Below are 19532 nucleotides of genomic sequence, written 5' to 3'. Positions count from 1 at the left end.
CACACAGCTGTACATTTCAATGAAACATGGTGAAGCCCCAAAATTGCCCTCGCTAGAAGCCTGTGTCTCAGACATAAGGAAGTGGATGGCTGCAAACTTTCTACTCTTAAACTCGGACAAAACAGAGATGCTTGTTCTAGGTTCCAAGAAACAAAGAGATCTTCTGTTGAATCTGACAATTAATCTGGATGGTTGTACAGTCGTCTCAAATAAAACTGTGAAGGACCTCGGCGTTACTCTGGACCCTGATCTCTCTTTTGACGAACATATCAAGACTGTTTCAAGGACAGCTTTTTTCCATCTACGTAACATTACAAAAATCAGAAACCTTCTGTCCAAAAATGACGCAGAAAGATTAATCCATGCCTTTGTTACTTCTAGGTTGGACTACTGCAATGCTCTACTTTCCGGCTACCCGGATAAAGCACTAAATAAACTTCAGTTAGTGCTAAATACGGCTGCTAGAATCCTGACTAGAACCAAAAAATTTGATCATATTACTCCAGTGCTAGCCTCCCTACACTGGCTTCCTGTTAAGGCAAGGGCTGATTTCAAGGTTTTACTGCTAACCTACAAAGCATTACATGGGCTTGCTCCTACCTATCTTTCCGATTTGGTCCTGCCGTACATACCTACACGTACGCTATGGTCACAAGTCGCGGGCCTCCTAATTGTTCCTAGAATTTCTAAGCAAACAGCTGGAGGCAGGGCTTTCTCCTATAGAGCTCCATTTTTATGGAATAGTCTGCCTACCCATGTGAGAGACGCAGACTCAGTCTCAACCTTTAAGTCTTTACTGAAGACACATCTCTTCAGTAGGTCCTATGATTAAGTGTAGTCTGGCCCAGGGGTGTGAAGGTGAACGGAAAGGCTGGAGCAACGAACCGCCCTTGCTCTCTCTGCCTGGCCGGTTTCCCTCTTTCCACTGTGATTCTCTGCCTCTACCCCTATTATGGGGGCTGAGTCACTGGCTTACTGGTGTTCTTCCATGCCGTCCCTGGGAGGGATGCGTCACTTGAGTGGGTTGAGTCACTGACGTGGTCTTCCTGTCTGGGTTGGTGCCCCCCCTTGGGCTGTGCCGTGGCGGAGATCTTTGTGGGCTATACTCGGCCTTGTCCCGGGATGGTATGTTGGTGGTTGGAGATATCCCTCCAGTGGTGTGGAGGCTGTGCTTTGGCAAAGTGGGTGGGGTTATATTCTACCTGTTTGGCCCTGTCCGGGGGTTTCATCGGATGGGGCCACAGTGTCTCCTGACCCCTCCTGTCTCAGCCTCCAGTATTTATGCTGCAGTAGTTTATGTGTCGGGGGGCTAGGGTCAGTCTGTCACATCTGGAGTATTTCTCTTGTCTTTTCCGGTGTCCTGTGTGAATTTAAATATGCTCTCCCAAATTCTCTCTTTCTCTTTCTTTCTTTCTCTCTCTCGGAGGACCTGAGCCCTAGGACCATGCCTCAGGACTACCTGGCTTGATGACTCCTTGCTGTCCCCAGTTCACCTGGCCGTGCTACTGCTCCAGTTCCAACTGTTCTGCCTGCAGCTATGGAACCCTGACCTGTTCACCGGACGTGCTACCTGTTCCAGACCTGTTGTCCCAGACCTGCTGGAACCCTGACCTATTCACCAGACGTGCTACCTGTCCCAGACCTGCTGTTTTCAACTCTCTAGAGACAGCAGGAGCGGTAGAGATACTCTCAAAGATCGGCTATGAAAAAGCCAACTGACACTTACTCTTGTGTTACTGACTTGTTGCACCCTCGACAACTACTATGATTATTATTATTTGACAATGCTGGTCATTTATGAACATTTGAACATCTAGGCCATGTGCTGTTATAATCTCCACCCGGCACAGCCAGAAGAGGACTGGCCACCCCTCATAGCCTGGTTCCTCTCTAGGTTTCTTCCTAGGTTTTGGCCTTTCTAGGGAGTTTTTCGTAGCCACCGTGCTTCTACACCTGCATTGCTTGCTGTTTGGGGTTTTAGGCTGGGTTTCTGTACAGCACTTTGAGATATCAGCTGATGTAAGAAGGGCTATATAAATAAATTTGATTTGATGTAATCTACAACTGATAGAAATCCTCATTATTTAATATAATAATTTTCATTCTGAGATTAATAATTTCTATATTGCCTACACTTTTCCGTTCTGAATTTCTAACAGGAGTGGGGATGAGTGACATCGGTACAATGATAACGAGCAGCTGTTCCCCTATTTGACAGTTCCAATGCAGTTACACCTCCAACACAGCCAAAACATCAGCTATGCAGGTTTCAGCTATCGCCGGTTAAAGTTTGATCTGATTGAATATAGGCCTTACTGTTAGTTAGGATAGTAGAATACACAATATGCCATTTCTAAATTTGGTAGTGCAACAGCAGTTTTCCTTTTGTTATGTCAGTCAGTAGCTAGGTTTCCATCCAATTGGCGACAGATTTTCATGTGAATATTCTAAAATCTGCATAAAGAAAATATGCAAATTTTCCCACCAGTGGTGTGACCAAATGGACTTGTTGCGATTAAAATCAGTGTGTGTTGACATAGTGCACACAAAATGTACTTTTTCACTTAAGTTTTCATGTACCGAATAAAAATCTGAAGTGTAATGTGTTTCCATTGTATTTTCAACTCTACTGATAGTTTTGTCACAAAAACTGCTGGGTTAAATAACAAATATGCCTACTCTGGTCTTGGCACGTGTGCTCGAGCCAACAGCTCGCAGACACTAGGGTAGGCTGTGCAGGTAGGCTAGTCTACATGATGGGATTATTATGGATAAGAGCAGAATATTTTGATTTGATCGATCATTATGCCACCAGAATCAGACCCTCAAAATGTATTGCATCAAGATCACCATGCACTCTGATTACCTTGTGAAGTTCATCATAAGTTATTTCATCTGTAGCCTAATAAATTACTGACCAGGCACGCAAGGCACATGCCCAGGGTCTCTGACCTCATGTGGGCCGCCATTGATTTTGTTAGTCATTCTCACACAGATAGCATATGTACATGGCATAAGTTATGGCAAAATGTTAAGAATTGCAGGAAATTATCTTGAAAACTTCCCCCATTGATTCTGTTAGTCACTCTCACACAGATATCATATGAACATCTTCACAATTGCAGGAAATTAGCTTAAAAATGGCTAAATGTTCTCTCCATCACATGGCAAAATGTGTAGAATTGCAGGAAACTAGCTTTAAAATGGCAAGGTTCTCTCTCCTCCCCATGGCAAAATGAGTAGAATTGCATGAAATACATTTTAAAAAGGCAAAATGTTTTTTCTGTCCATGGAAAAATGTGTAGAATTGCAGAGAATTTGCTTAAAAGCTACATGTTTTTCTATGGGGCGACCTCTAACGGCCCAGAAACCATATTTTAAAAAAAATATGTGGGCCCCTCCGCATTGCGGGGGCTGCGGGGGTGTGTGGTACGCCAGTGACCTTGAGTCTCCATTTTGCTCTCAAAACCAGTTGGCAAACACACTTACTAGCCCTGTAAGTCAATCAATGGGGCTCACACAAACAATAACATGTATAGTGATGGGAATTACAGTAACAGCTTTATTAAATTAGTGCAAAAGACAGACATAACTCATTCAAAATATCATATTTTTCTTTGCTTTATCATGAATCATGGGGTCTTCCACATGAACCATACACACTTTTTTTTTTTACGAGCGCAAAAAACAAACCACCAATTCAATAGCTTTCCTTGACCTCTTTGTGTGACTCCGGGGGGGGGTTCTAGTGGTAGTGAAACAAGACCATGAAACACAAGGCAGACAGATTGCCAATCTTCAAAGCAAATTAAAACTCCAGATCGGGGGTTGGAACCGGTTCAGGTTTCAAGGAACAGAATCAGAACAGGGAACGAAAGTGATCAAATGACAGAACCGTAATTTGAAAAGCATGGCAACCAGTTAACAACGTTCCTTTACATTCCGGGCATTTTTTTCGGTGTAAATGCAACAAAGCGCCTATGCAAAGCCCTCACTCTGTCACTCAGAAACGTATTCCAGCGTCTCCCTGCCAGTTGAACATCTTTGCCAGCTGAAAATCTTTGCCAGTGTGTGCACAGGCTACCTGCCCCTCCCACTACTGTAGCCTACTGACATTATAAGCATGATTCAGAAATTAGGGAGGGATTTTAAATTAGAAAAGAAGGGATTCCCTTTTTCAATGCTAGTTAAGGATATTATATTTGTCATGTTTCACATTGGATTTATTAACTACAAAAGGTATGGTTTTTAATTCTGGTAGCTAGCTCTGGTCCAACGTTAAGCCAACTCTCTAAAGTTCAAAGATGTTCAAAGTTCCTCCATTGAAGCCGATCCCTCGCAGGTATAATTCTGTGGGCCTAATTCAGATAATGCATGTCATATTAAGATGCTCAATGCTTCAAGCCACATTGTTACCATCAGAGAGTGCTGACCACTGAGCAAGACCGTGAGGTTCAACGTCCTCAAGGTCACAAAGGCCGCTGAAGCCAAGAAGCGGCCACAAAATTTCTGTCGCATCTCACGCATAGCAAGCTGCTCTATACGCCCTGATTGGTGAAGTAATTTAATGTTGAGCTGAATGTAAAAAAAATCATCAGAAAAGGAACGATATAAATTGTTACTTTTTTGGGGTTTGAACCGGTACAGAACTTTATTTTGCAGGTCGGAACAGTGGAATGGGACAAAAGAAAAATGGTTCTGTTCCGAATGAAACGATTGAATATTTTTTTATTTTGGTTCCAACCCCAAAAATTGATTTACATAAAAAATAGGAAACACATCGACAGCATTAGAAATAGTGCCTAAAGTCCACAAAAAGGTTTCAGTTTTTTTTCTTCTGTAAGGGTAATTCAAGAGCCTTCAGTCCAAGTACATAAGTGAATTAATATATTTGTACAATGGTAAAAAATAATATATATATAGTGTACTTTTTTAAAAGTTTCACACTATTCTATAAAGATATTGTTTTCCACTCCATGACAACTAATGCAATAGAAACAAAATAAATAAAAAAAGACTCCAGAAACTTCTGACTTGAGAAGGCTTATGGCTACCATCTTGCCCACAGAGACCACAACCACTGCAGACAAAAACTGGCTCTTGTCTCTCATTACAGTAGGAAACAAGATAAAATAAAGTAATACATCAAAAAGTAAATGCTTTTCCCCTTCCAGTATCCAGTAACTCAGACTATGCAGTGTTTCCTTGCCCAGCGAAAGAGTCCATTTAGGCGGTGGTGTCCATGACAACACAGCGATGGCGGGAGGAGACAGGCAAGGAGTGGGAGAGGGACGGGCAAGGGAAGACCAGGGGCAACGACAACTGTTCAGGTGAGGGGGAACAGAGCTAGGGTCGGTAATGGACATAGAGACGGGTGAGGTAGAGATGAAGGGGGGTAACTAAAACCTGGTGGGGAGCCTGGGGCCACGGATGGGTGAGATATCGTTGGAACACCCAAGAAGCTCAGTACCACAGAGGTCCAGTCTGAACTGTGTTTTTTAAATTGTTTGCTAGTTGTTGTCGTTATGGTGAGAGGTCTTCTCTTTCCTTAGGCTTGGTCACGTAGGGGAGATATGTTGTTTCTCTTCAGTGTTGCATGTAGACTACAGTAGATTTCAGCACAATTTACAGGCCTTAAAGGAGAGAATAGAAAAAGAGAAGAGAAGAAGAGAAAGATAAACAGATAGTTAAGGGTATCTTCAACACAGATCAGTTGCAATCAATTACACAAGACAGGTGATAGGCATCCTACATTAAAGATTCAGGATGGAGAGGACATAGAAGATTGAAATACACAGCCTTGGTTCTAGATTTAGACAGAATTTAGAAACGCAATGATCTGTCTTTTTAGCTGGACATGGAAACATCTCCGGGCTTGACAATGACACGTCCTCCTCTGCCATGTCCCAGTTGAATGGGACAATATATATGTATTTTCTATAGTGGTAATGTATCCCACACTTCCGAAAACCAGCAGAAAAAAACATGTATCGCAGCCTGGTACCTTTATATCTACACAGGGTCACTTATGAAGAGTTACATACAAGTAGAGTAGTAAAGGTATCATACATATCTTACAATGATATAAATCAGATTACAGCATGATAACTTTTAATACACAGGTTGTTACAGATAGTGCTATCAGTATATACTGTACCTTTCCTCACACACAGACACACATACACACCGCAATATGAAATGTGAGATATTATCAATCCATCTGCCTGACTCTCTCTTCCATCCCTCTCCTCTGGGCTAGTCTCCTTTCCTCTATGCTGTCACCGCAGGCTGTACTCAGAACTCTCTCCATATCTCTCCATATCGGTTTCTCTCTTTCTGTCTCTTTCTGTTTCTCCATTATGACATATACTGTGCCACTGTATGAGTGTGGTTGTTTTTCAGTCCTGTCCGGACAGAAAGAACAGACCCTTCAGGACCATAGGACTGATCCTTCCTGAGCTCACGACTCCGTGTAGAAGTGTGCGTGTCGTTCCTGTTGAAAGTGGAGACAAGCTCTCGCTCTGCCGCAGAGAAGCTGTGTTGCTCATGGTCTATATGCTACACAGATCTGCTATGTGAATGGGGGGACATTAAAAAGGCAATTTCTTTAGCCCATAGAAGAGGCATTTTATATCTGATACAAAGAAAGAGATAACATTTCCTGACTTTTACTGAAGACCTGTGAGTCTTGAGCTGTCAGTCCAAGAACAAATGCAGCGTAAGGGTTTAGGTTTATGTAGGTTTTCCTTTTGAGATCTACTAGTACAATGCATGCAGTGTATAAGAAGTTCATAAGAAGTATCAAGTATATAAATTTACATGATCACACTACTATTACTTTCCTTGTTAAATTGAGCATATGGCACATTTAGTCAGCTTCATATGTATTCTGACTGCAGCTACAGCTGTCTACAGCTTCCTTTTCTTTGTTTAATATTTTCGGGGTTGATTTAAGACTTTTCTGTTTTATTTTATGTGATATCTGTCTTTCTCTTTTTCTGTCTTTCCTCCTCTGTCTCACGTAAGATTAGAGAGTACTTTTGAGAAATGTGAAATGTAATTTTGTGAGACATTCTGAAATGAATTGGCCCGTAGACTTAACATTTTTCGGAGCAATCGAAGTGTGCCTGATTCAATGGGGGGGAATATCTAATGGGAGGTACTATTGATTTTTTTATTCTCACAGTTGTTGTTTTCCACTGGCCCTCTTTTCTATTGTGTAGGTGTAAGGGATTCTGAAAAGGAAATATAAGTTGAACAACACTCTGGAGCTGCGTGAGATAGGTTTTGAAAATGTAATGAGACTCTGGGAACCTTTATTCATGCATGCAGGCCTTGAAACATACCAATTGTTCCCCCTCTGGCTAAAAACTCATGGCCTGAAACATGAAAATACACAGATAGATCAATTCACCTCAGCTCTCACATGGAGGCAATGAAGTCCAGCAAAGAGCGGATAAAGAGACCCTTCCTTCCCTCTCTCCCACCCACCTGAGTGAGAATGGGGAAGGAAATGTGACCATCACACCTGCTGTACCTGGAGAGGCTGAGACGAGGAGGGAATGACGAGACGAGGAGGGAATGACGGAGAAAGAAAGAGAGAGAGACGGGGGGGAGATGGAGAGAGCAAGAGAGAGAGGGAGAAAGGGACAGGGGAGGAGGCAGAGAGGGATACAGGGAGACAGAGGGCTGTTTGATCTAATCACCATCACCTTAATTGGGTGAAAGTGCTTCTGGCAGGAGTCAGCTGGAGTTGAGGCAAATGTGATAGCTCACAGGAGGGCTGCCCTCGTAAACTCCAGTCCAGCAGAATTACCATCCTCCCTGCCTGCCCATGGATTTACCCTGCTCTCCTCCATCTTCATCTCATTCTCAATGTCAATATATCAGGAGACAAGTCTCACAGCATATGGTTAGCCATATCCAATATCTGCTACATTTCTGAAGAGTAGGAGGAATGCAAAGTTTGCCTTTTGAACATATAATCATATAGCATCAACTCTCACTGTCACTCTTTGCTTCCCATTATGGCATCAACGAGAGTAGTTCTGACAAAACTAGAACCAACTCAAATAAAACATTTGATAGCATGAAAAGAAAATCAGTGCTCTTCAAATGATTCTTTGCCAAACATGAAATAGTTCTCAAAGTGCCATCATCCAGTAATACAGGCATGACTAGACTAGACACAGTATAAAACATGACATTGGAGAACAATGTCAGGGTAAGAGGGTGAGAGTTTATCAGCCAGGTAATGTCATGCCTATTAAATTAGAACAAAGGGATTAAAGGAGGAATTAGGAATATTACCAAGGAGGAGGAGGAGGATCCCATTTCTCCTTCTCCTAAATAATCTGCTCCTGTAACTGAGTGGATTAGAGCAGAGCAAAGTGGCTGTTTGGGCAGGAAAGTGGATTTAAACATCACTGTGAAGGAATTGTTGTTGGCAGACTAAGGCAGGGAGTCTGCCTGGGTATATTCCCTTATTTGTGGATGAATTGCGTTTTCTCTCTGATATTCGTCAGCCAGTCTTTTATCAGATCTCTAGCCGCTTATAAAATCCCACAGAGCTCAGCTTGGCCTCTGAGACAAACACTAACAACAATACACCCACACAGGGAATACATGTAAAATATCCCCTAAAGATCCTCATCAACCTTTAACTGATAGCTAATAAAAGGAGCATCATTGTGAATGTGTCCCAATGCAGTCAACATTATACTGCTATAGCACACCATCCAGCAACTCTGTTAGGTTGGAAAACAGGCAGTGTTGGACTGTGGTGCTGGGCTGGTGATTCTGCATAGACTGCATAGAGGAGATTGCAGGAGGTTGACTGAGCCTTGAGACAGCCCAATGGGAGTGGGAGAGGAAATGTCAACTTGTTTAATACTGCAGCCGCTCGTTCACCCATGCCTTTCACGTTATCACCTCCGCTCACATGTGTTTTCCTCATAAGCTTAATACATAAAAACCTATTCATCTTAAAAAGCCAGTGGTGCCCACAGCGCTCATGCGAAAAACTACTATATATTTACATGCTCCTGTCCATCCAACAGCTCTTACAGCCCCAACATCACATGATGCTAGACTTCCATTTTAGACCTGACAGAACCTGCTGGAGAGAGATAATACATACACACTCTGTCTTTCTGTCAGGCCATTCACTGACAGGGAGATAGGGGGCACTGTGGTCATCTCTGCCACACTGGCAAATTGGGTTTCCAATCTTATTTAGAGCATTTCCTCAACAAAATAGCTATACTACATTTATTAAAATGCTACTAACAATGGCCCTTATTTTGTTATTAAATTGCAAACAGTAAGCACCATCCAGAGAATTTGATCCACAACACAAGAACATAGAAAACATACACCAGCTACATCTATGTGTTCTTTGACATATGAAATCCACTGTAAGCCCAGTTAGACTCTGTTGTCAGAGTTAAAGCAGCATAAATACAAGTGGGATTTTGTGTCTAATGAGTTTTGAGTCTGTGGTAAAGTCCTGCTACACGTCGATCACACCGTAGAGGCTCACACATCAACAGGGGCTGACTAAGCCAGGATTCAGCCAGTAATTTAGCAGCAGTAAATGCTACAGTAGAATATCTGTGTTCTCTCAACATCGCCTCTGTCCCAGAGGCTTACATACATCATTTAAGAGTGTGTAAAAGTAACACCACCGGAGTTCTTTATCCTTGAAAAGGATCAGGAGGGTACATGTGGACATGGATTTTTTCTGTGGGGCTGGGCAGAGACACAGTCACTTTGGAGCCTGCTGCCCAGTGAGGAAGATTGATGGAGCAACGTCTCTCCTTAGGTTGAGTGCAGTCCTCTCTGGTTGACTTACAGCAACCTCCACCACCCACTCAGTGTTTAAGAGCTTTCCTTCTTAAAGTACACATAGCCTGCTATAGAAGGCCTGCAGAGAGTCGCAATGTTAATGTAAATGCAGAAAGTACATGTGCACATGTTCTGAAAGTGTGTCTTTAGAATGTGTGTCTGTCTATGTGAAGGTACATGTACGTACATATGGATGGGAGAGAGTGGGTGTTAGACAGAAGTCCCGTATCGTATGAAATTGTGTGTGTACGTGCGTGTGTATGACTCGTGTCTAATCTCCTCACACCTTTCTCCTCTCTATCTGTCCCTGAGTGGTTGAGCCTGGGTCAGGCTGATGTGCCCTGACAAAAGTAATCTCTCTGTGTGTGTATCGCTGTACTGACTCTGATACAGAGGGGACCTCTGTGGCCCAGCTCTCTTCTCTCACCAGCTCCCACTGGGCACACAGACAAAGATTGCCTCCCTCTATATATCACTACCTGTCTCTCCATGCTGCACGGCTCAGCTGAATAATATGCTGCAGTGCCTGCTGCTGAGGACTTACTGTCTGTCTGCAGCTCCACATAACACACCCCATTCAGCTATGGTGTTGACCAATGAAAGGACACGCTTGGAGTCCTAGCTGAGATACATGGTTGGTTAATAAATGCCAGTCTATCAGTGCAGTATGGTGTGTCATAATGAATGCCAGAATCTATCAGTACAGTACGGTGTGTCTTAATGAATGCCAGAGTTTATCAATACAGTATGGTGTGTCATAATGAATGCCAGAGTCTATCAGTACAGTATGGTGTGTCATAATGAATGCCAGAGTTTATCAATACAGTATGGTGTGTCATAATGAATGCCAGATCAAAGGAGGAGCATTTCACAATCCACCCAATTAACATTCACTGTGCACATACACAGACTGATTTCCACAGGGACCACTGATGACAAAGTACTGCTCATCTAGCATATAGAACACACACACACACAGAGAGAGAGAGAGAGAGAGAGAGAGAGAGAGAGAGAGAGAGAGAGAGAGAGAGAGAGAGAGAGAGAGAGAGAGAGAGAGAGAGAGAGAGAGAGAGAGAGAGAGAGAGAGAGAGAGAGAGAGAGAGAGAGAGAGAGAGAGAGAGAGAGAGAGAGAGAGAGAGAGAGAGAGAGAGAGAGAGAGAGAGAGAGAGAGAGAGAGAGAGAGAGAGAGAGAGAGAGAGAGATGCTTGGTATGATCAGAACTGTGGGTGTCTTAGGCTCAACACTCTAGAGAAACAGAGTGAAAAGTAGACAGAGAGGGGACAGATGGATAGATACATACCCAAAGGGAGTGTGAGTAAGATGTAGAGAAAATGAAGAGATTAAGAAAAGAGATAGTGATTGTAACCAGGGATGGCTGGAGGTTGAGAGATAGATAGAGACAAAGGGTGAATGAGTGATAAAGAAGAAGAAAAACAGAGAGAGAAGGGGAAGTGAGAGAGAGAGAGAGAGAGAGCGCGCGCGAGAGAGAGAGATGAGGGATTGAGAGAGAAAAAGAGAGCGAGAGAGATGTGAGGTAGAGAGAGAGAATGAGTGGCTGCTTGGTATGATCAGAACTGTGGGTGTCTTAGGCTCAACACTCTCAATGGCTCCACTGTGTGTTGAATTACAGATTACCCCGTCGCCTCCCTCCTCTGGCTCCTCTCCTGCCGAACACTGCACAGAACTCAGCCATAACACCAGCTCAGCCCCAATCCCCCTCTGAACACAGGATAGGCATCTATATAGACTGGCTGTTAGATCTCCATTATGCCTCCCATTCCCAATCGAGGAGTAAATTATACATTTTATCGCTAATGGTATAAATGAGATATACAGCTTGAGCTCCCAAAAGGAGTCCCTGGGAAGCTCCTGGCTGTAGCAGGGGATGCCAGACTAACAGTGGGGGAAACACAGAAACATCATAAAAAAACAGAAGAGATGCTGGGAACATGCCTAAAAGTAACTGCAAAGATGTTTGAGATTTCATGAATGCGTATACTACCCAGGGCATGTCGATATTAGCAGCAGCAGCTTATCACCCTCAACAAGCCCAGATATTATCGCCTGTCTGGGTAAAGGCAGAGGAATGTGGAGTCAACATAAATGCTGTTGTTTACTTCTATGGTTTAATAGTTTAAGAACATTATAGACTTTATTTTAACAAACCTAATGCAATGGTCAAACCTAATGCAATGGTCAAACCTAATGCAACGGTCAATCTAAGCGCTGGGGGGTAGTGCTATAAGTTCGCGGGTGTGTCAGAAATATTTTAGCTATTTTCATAAGCACAGTTATTGGTGCAGATGCCGGTATTGGCTCGAAAGGGCTGGGTTTTGATGAATAAACAAGTTGTGGGTGTGTCGAGGCTTGTCCCCTGACCGGCCAATCAGAACGTGCTCCATGGCTAAATATGTGGTTGCTTCAAGTTCTGTATTTATTGCCTTTTATGTATTGCCTTGGAATCAACTCCAATTCCAATGTTTCATTTCATTTATTTGAGTAGGGACAGATGCAATTGTCACGTCCTGACCATAGAAAGCTTTTATTTTCTATGGTAGCGTAGGTCAGGGCGTGACAGGGGGTTTGGTCTAGTTTATTTATGTCTATGTTGGTTCTAGTTTCTTTTTTCTATGTTGGGGGTTTTGTCTAGTTTCTGTATTTCTATGTGGGGTTCTAGTTTCTGTATTTCTATGTTGTTGTTTTTTGGGATGATCTCCAATTAGAGGCAGCTGGTCATCATTGTCTCTAATTGGGGATCATATTTAAGTTGTTGTTTTTCCCACTAGGTTTTGTGGGAGATTATTTTGAGTAAGTGTATGTTGCACCTCGTCGTCATGGTTTGTTGTTTTGTTTATTTGTATGTCTTGCATAGTTTCACAGTTATAATAAAATGTGGAACGATACACACGCTGCGCCTTGGTCTCCTTCATCTTCAGACAGACGTGACAGCAATAACATTGACACATTGCAATATACAACATTTATATACATACATGCACACATACATAAACAACAACAAACAAAAACAGCAAAAAATACATACTAAACATGCAGTTTCACAAACATAGACCCAAACCAAGCCAAGCCACGTCTTAAAAACCCAGGCCGATGGAGAATCGTCATTGTCCTCTAGTTCAGAACCTGTCATTATCCGTTTCCAGAAACCATATTAGGAGGTCTATAAGTGATTTTTACTTTATGTTTAAACTCATTGAGATTTTGCCAATTCTTAATGTCATCCGGAAGCAAGTTCCAGAGTCGAACTCTTTTCACACAGATTGTTGACTGAGCAATAGCAAACCCTGCACATTAGAATTCTACAGTTACTGCTAGTGCCCCCGAGTGCATGTACCTGTAGATTGCAATATTGTCACTAAGTTACAGAGTGATTGTGGCACGAGTCCACACAAGCATTAAAAATCAAAATCACATCGATAAATGTACTGTCAAAACTAAACAAATTATGTGTCCTTAGCACATTGCAGTGATGGTGCCTTATCGGCTTTTTGTCTAGAATTTTCAAGGCTCTATTGTAGAGTGATTCTGTGTCCATGTTGTCATGCAGTAGGATAATTGTAAAATTAGTATTGTGTGTAAAAACAAAAGTGCAGTATCAGAGGGTTTCTTATTAACTTATAACAGATGACTTGCTTTCACTGTTCTGCGGATGTTTTTTGCATGTTTATCAAACTTATGTTTAGAGTCTAAAATGATCCCAAGATATTTAACATCAGAAACCTGCTTGATTCGCTCTCCTTTGATCATAGTGTTGAGTGATTCTACCATTGGCTGTTAATCAGTTATAGTTTGTTAAACAGCTTACAGAAACAAAATAACTAAATGTAGACCTATCCCATCTTTGCTAAATACAGTGCCTTCGGAAAATATTCAGACCCCTTGACTATTTCCACATTTTGTTACGTTACAGCCTTATTCTAAAATTTATTAGATAAACAAAAATTCTCTGCAATCTACACGCAATACCTTATAATGACAAAGCAAAAACAGGTTCTTAGAAATGTTAGCAAATTTATAAAACATTAAAAACAGAAATACCTTATTTACATAGGTATTCAGACCCTTTGCTATGAGACTCGAAATTGAGCTCAGGTGCATCCTGTTTCCATTGATCATTCTTTCTACAACTTGTTTGGAGTCCACCTGTGTTAAATTCAATTGATTGGACATGATTTGGAAAGGCACACACCTGTCTATATAAGGTCCCATATTTGACAGTGCATGTCAGAGCAAAAACCAAGCCATGAGCTCGAAGGATCTGGGGAAGGGTACCAAAAATATTCTGCAGCATTGAAGGTCCCCAAGAACACAGTGGCCTCCATCATTCTTAAATGGAAGAAGTTTGGAACCATGAAGACACTTCCTAGAGCTGGCCGCCTAGTCAAACTGAGCAATCGGGGAAGAAGGGCCTTGGTCAGGGAGACCAAGAACCCAATGGTCACTCCGACAGAGCTCTAGAGTTCCTCTGTGGAGATGGGAGAACCTTCCAGAAGGACAACAATCTCTGCAGCACTCCACCAATCAGGCCTTTATGGTAGTGGCCAGACGGAACCCTCTTCTCAGTTAAAGGCACATGACAGCCCGCTTGGAGTTTTCCAAAAGGCACCTAAAGACTCTCAGACCATGAGAAACAAGATTATCTGGTCTGATAAAACCAAGATTGATCTCTTTGGCCTGAATGCCAAGCGTCACGTCTAGAGGAACCTGGCACCATCCCTACGGTGAACCATGGTGGTGGCAGAATCATGCGGTGGAGATGTTTTTCAGCAGCAGGGACTGGGAAACTAGTCAGCACAGCACAGCAAAGCACAGAGAGATCCTTGACCTTTTCCAGAGCGTTCAGGTCCTCAGACTGGGGCAAAGGTTCACCTTCCAACAGGACAACAACCCTAAGCACACATTCATGACAACACAGGAGTGGCTTTGGGACATGTCTCTAAATGTCCTTGAGTGACCCAGCCAGAGCCCGGATTTGAACCTGATCAAACATCTCTGGAGAGATCTGAAAATAGCTATGCAGCAACGCTCCCCATCCAACCTGACAGATCTTGAGACAATCTGCAGAGAAGAATGGGAGAAACTCCCTAAGTACAGGTGTGCCAAGCTTGTAGCATCATATCCAAGAAGACTCAAGGCTGTAATCGCTGCCAAAGGTGCTTCGACAAAGTACTGAGTAAAGGGTCTGAATACTTATGTAAATGTCATATTTCAGTTTTTTATGTTGTCTAAATTTGTAAAAACATATAAAAACATGTTTTTGCTTGTCATTATGGGGTATTGTTCTCCTTATCCAAGATGGCATAGCAGTCAGACGTCCTTTGTCCTCCTCTAGTCGTGTCCTGTGTATATATATATTTACATATTTTCTTCGCATATCTTTTTACATATTTTTTCCCTAAAAACTCAACCTCAAAACACTCTCCTACAACCCGCCTCACCAATTAAAAAAAAAAGTATTATTTACCTCAAATCTGAAATCCACAACAGAAGCTAGCCAGAGGTTAGCCAGTTCACTGGCTAACCTTGGAGTTCAGCTAGCCACGGTTAGCGGTCATCAGCTATCCATTAGCTCGAAAAGCTATCGGCAGTTTTGTACAGCGCGACTCAGACCAGAGCATACCGGACCTATTCTCTCTCCATATCCCCGGATTTCTACCGCAGGCTCTGGACATTTACACCTGGATCTTGCAGCTAGCTAGCTGCTACCTGAGTGACTATTGGCAAACGTCGGTCCCGGAGCTAACATAAATTATTCCGGAGATAGCCAGCTGAAGAGTTCCATCAGCCACTCCTGGGCTACAATCACCTATCCGGACCCGTTTTACTGCCGATGCGGAGCCCCATCGGGCCTTCACGACTGGACTACCGACGTTATCTGACCGAGGGAGTTATCCAACTGGCCCCTCCGTCGCGACGTAACCTGAACGCCCATCTGCGGCCCGCTAATCGTTAGCTGTCTTATCGGCTGCTATCTGAATAGGTCTATCGGACAATTTTCTTGGGACACTATAACTATAACTATTTTGCCAATTGAACTGGTCCCCCCACCACACGGAACCCCACTAATCTACAGACGGAAACGCACGAGGTGGCTAAAAACAGACCTCCCTCCATCTTCTACCAGCTTGCTACCTATGGCTCGGCTAGCTGTCTAATTCTCACTGGACCCTTTGATCACTCGGCTAAGCATGCCTCTCCTTAATGTCAATATGCCTTGTCCATTGCTGTTCTGGTTAGTGTTTATTGGCTTATTTCACTGTAGAGCCTCTAGCCCTGCTCATTATACCTTATCCAACCTTTCAGTTCCTCCACCCACACATGCTATGACATCTTCTGGTTTCAATGATGTTTCAATATCTCTCTCATCATCACTCAATGCCTAGGTTTACCTCCACTGTATTCACATCCTACCATACCTTTGTCTGCACATTATACCTTGAAGCTATATTATCGCCCCCAGAAACCTGCTCCTTTTACTCTCTATTCCGGACGTCACAGACGACCAATCCTCATAGCTTTTAGCCATACCCTTATCCTCCTCCTCCTCTGTCCCTCTGGTGATGTAGAGGTGAATCCAGGCCCTGCAGTGCCTAGCTCCACTCCTATTCCCCAGGCGCTCTCTTTTGATGACTTCTGTAACCGTAATAGCCTTGGTTTCATGCATGTTAACATTAGAAGCCTCCTCCCTAAGTTTGTTTTATTCACTGCTTTAGCACACTCTGCCAACCCGGATGACCTAGCTGTGTCTGAATCCTGGCTTAGGAAGTCCACCAAAAACTCTGAAATCTTCATCCCTAACTACAACATTTTCAGACAAGATAGAACGGCCAAAGGGGGCGGTGTTGCAATCTACTGCAGAGATAGCCTGCCGAGTTCTGTCCTACTATCCAGGTCTGTACCCAAACAATTTGAACTTCTACTTTTAAAAATCCATCTCTCTAAAAACAAGTCTCTCACAGTTGCCGCCTGCTATAGACCACCCTCGGCCCCCAGCTGTGCTCTGGACACCATATGTGAACTGATTGCCCCCCATCTATCTTCAGAGCTCGTGCAGCTAGGTGACCTAAACTGGGACATGCTTAACACCCCAGCCATCCTACAATCCAAGCTTGATGCCCTCAATCTCATACAAATGATTAATGAACCCACCAGGTACCACCCCAAAGCCGTAAACACCGGCACCCTCATAGATATCATCCTAACCAACTTGCCCTCTAAATACACCTCTGCTGTTTTCAACCAAGATCTCAGCGATCACTGCCTCATTGCCTGCATCCATAATGGGTCAGCGGTCAAACGACTTCCACTCATCACTGTCAAAAGCTCCCTGAAACATTTCAGCGAGCAAGCCTTTCTAATCGACCTGGCCCGGGTATCCTGGAAGGATATTGACCTCATCCCATCAGTAGAGGATGCCTGGTTATTTAAAAAAATGCCTTCCTCTCCATCTTAAATAAGCATGCCCCATTCAAGAAATTTAGAACCAGGAACAGATGTAGCCCTTGGTTCTCTCCAAACCTGACTGTCCTTAACCAACACAAAAACATCCTGTGTCGTTCTGCATTAGCATCGAACAGCCCCCGTGATATGCAACTTTTCAGGGAAGTTAGAAACCAATATATACAGGCAGTTAGAAATGCCAAGGCTAGCTTTTTCAAGCAGAAATGTGCTTCCTGCAACACAAACTCAAAAAAGTTCTGGGACACTGTAAAGTCCATGGAGAATAAGAACACCTCCTCCCAGCTGCCCACTGTACTGAGGATAGGAAACTCTATCACCACCGATAAAACCACTATAATTGAGAATTTCAATAAGCATTTTTCTACGGCTGGCCATGGTTTCCACCTGCCTACCCCTACCGCAGTCAACAGCACTGCACCCCCCACAGCTACTCGCCCAAGCCTTCCCCATTTCTCCTTCTCCCAAATCCATTCAGCTGATGTTCTGAAAGAGCTGCAAAATCTGGACCCCTACAAATAAGCCGGGCTAGACAATCTGGACCCTTTCTTTCTAAAGTTATCTGCCGAAATTGTTGCAACCCCTATTACTAGCCTGTTCAATCTCTCTTTCGTGTCATCTGAGATTCCCAAAGATTGGAAAGCAGCTGCTGTCATCCCCCTCTTCAAAGGAGGGGACACTCTTGACCCAAACTGCTACAGACCTATATCTATCCTACCCTGCCTTTCTAAGGTCTTCGAAAGCCAAGTCAACAAACAGATTACCAACCATTTCGAATCCCACCGCACCTTCTCTGCTATGCAATCTGGTTTCAGAGCTGGTCATGGGTGCACCTCAGCCACGCTCAAGGTCCTAAACGATATCGTAACCACCATCGATAAGAACCAATACTGTGCTGCCGTATTCATTGACCTGGCCAAAGCCTTCGACTCTGTCAATCACCACATCCTCATTGGCAGACTCAATAGCCTTGGTTTCACAAATGATTGCCTCGCCTGGTTCACCAACTACTTCTCTGATAGAGTTCAGTGTGTCAAATCAGAGGGCCTGTTGTCCGGACCTCTGTCAGTCTCTATGGGGGTGCCACAGGGTTCAATTCCTGGGCCAACTCTTTTCTCTGTATACATCAATGATGTCGCTCTTGCTGCGGGTGAGTCTCTGATCCACCTCTACGCAGATGACACCATTCTGTATACTTCTGGCCATTCTTTGGACACTGTGTTAACTACCCTCCAGACGAGCTTCAATGCCATACAACTCTCCTTCCGTGGCCTCCAACTGCTCTTAAATACAAGTCAAACTAAATACATGCTCTTCAACCGATCGCTGCCTGCACCTGCCCGCCAGTCCAGCATCACTACTCTGGACGGTTCTGACTTAGAATATGTGGACAACTACAAATTCCTAGGTGTCTGGTTAGACTGTAAACTCTCCTTCCAGACTCACATCAAACATCTCCAATCAAAAAGTTAAATCTAGAATTGGCTTCCTATTTCGCAACAAAGCATCCTTCACTCATGCTGCCAAACATACCCTCGTAAAACTGACCATCCTACCGATCCTCGACTTCGGTGATGTCATTTACAAAATAGCCTCCAATACCCTACTCAACAAACTGGATGCAGTCTATCACAGTGCCATCTGTTTTGTCACCAAAGCCCCATATACTACCCACCACTGCGACCTGTACGCTCTCGTTGGCTGGCCCTCACTTCATACTCGTCGCCAAACCCACTGGCTCCAGGTCATCTACAAGACCCTGCTAGGTAAAGTCCCCCCTTATCTCCGCTCGCTGGTCACCATAGCAGCACACACCTGTAGTACGCGCTCCAGCAGGTATATCTCTCTGGTCACCCCCAAAGCCAATTCCTCCTTTGGCCGTCTCTCCTTCCAGTTCTCTGCTGCCAATGACTGGAATGAACTACAAAAATCTCTGAAACTGGAAACACTTATCTCCCTCACTAGCTTTAAGCACCAGTTGTCAGAGCAGCTCACAGATCACTGCACCTGTACATAGCCCATCTGTAATTTAGCCCAAACAACTACCTCTTCCCCTACTGTATTTATTTATTTATTTTGCTCCTATCCACCCCATTATTTCTATTTCTACTTTGCACTTTCTTCTACTACAAATCTACCATTCCAGTGTTTTACTTGGTATATTGTATTTACTTTGCCACCATGGCCTTTTTGCCTTTACCTCCCTTATC

At 43.5% G+C, this 19532-nt stretch overlaps 1 protein-coding gene across 2 annotated transcripts in view; it reads right to left on the bottom strand.

The window, feature by feature from the left end:
• Nucleotides 1-3542: 3542 nt before the first annotated feature.
• Nucleotides 3543-19532, bottom strand: part of LOC106573702 (cadherin-13-like) — a 706604-nt gene continuing 690614 nt past the window's right edge. For both annotated transcript variants that reach the window (XM_014148993.2, XM_014148994.2), the window contains one exon: nt 3543-5633. In XM_014148993.2, the coding sequence (XP_014004468.1) occupies nt 5626-5633 (8 nt within the window). In that variant the 3' untranslated portion in view covers nt 3543-5625. The remainder of the gene's footprint in view (nt 5634-19532) is intronic.

Source organism: Salmo salar, chromosome ssa16 (assembly GCF_905237065.1).
Source record: "Salmo salar chromosome ssa16, Ssal_v3.1, whole genome shotgun sequence".
NCBI lineage: Eukaryota > Metazoa > Chordata > Actinopteri > Salmoniformes > Salmonidae > Salmo > Salmo salar.
This window is presented reverse-complemented; position numbering and strand designations above follow the sequence as displayed.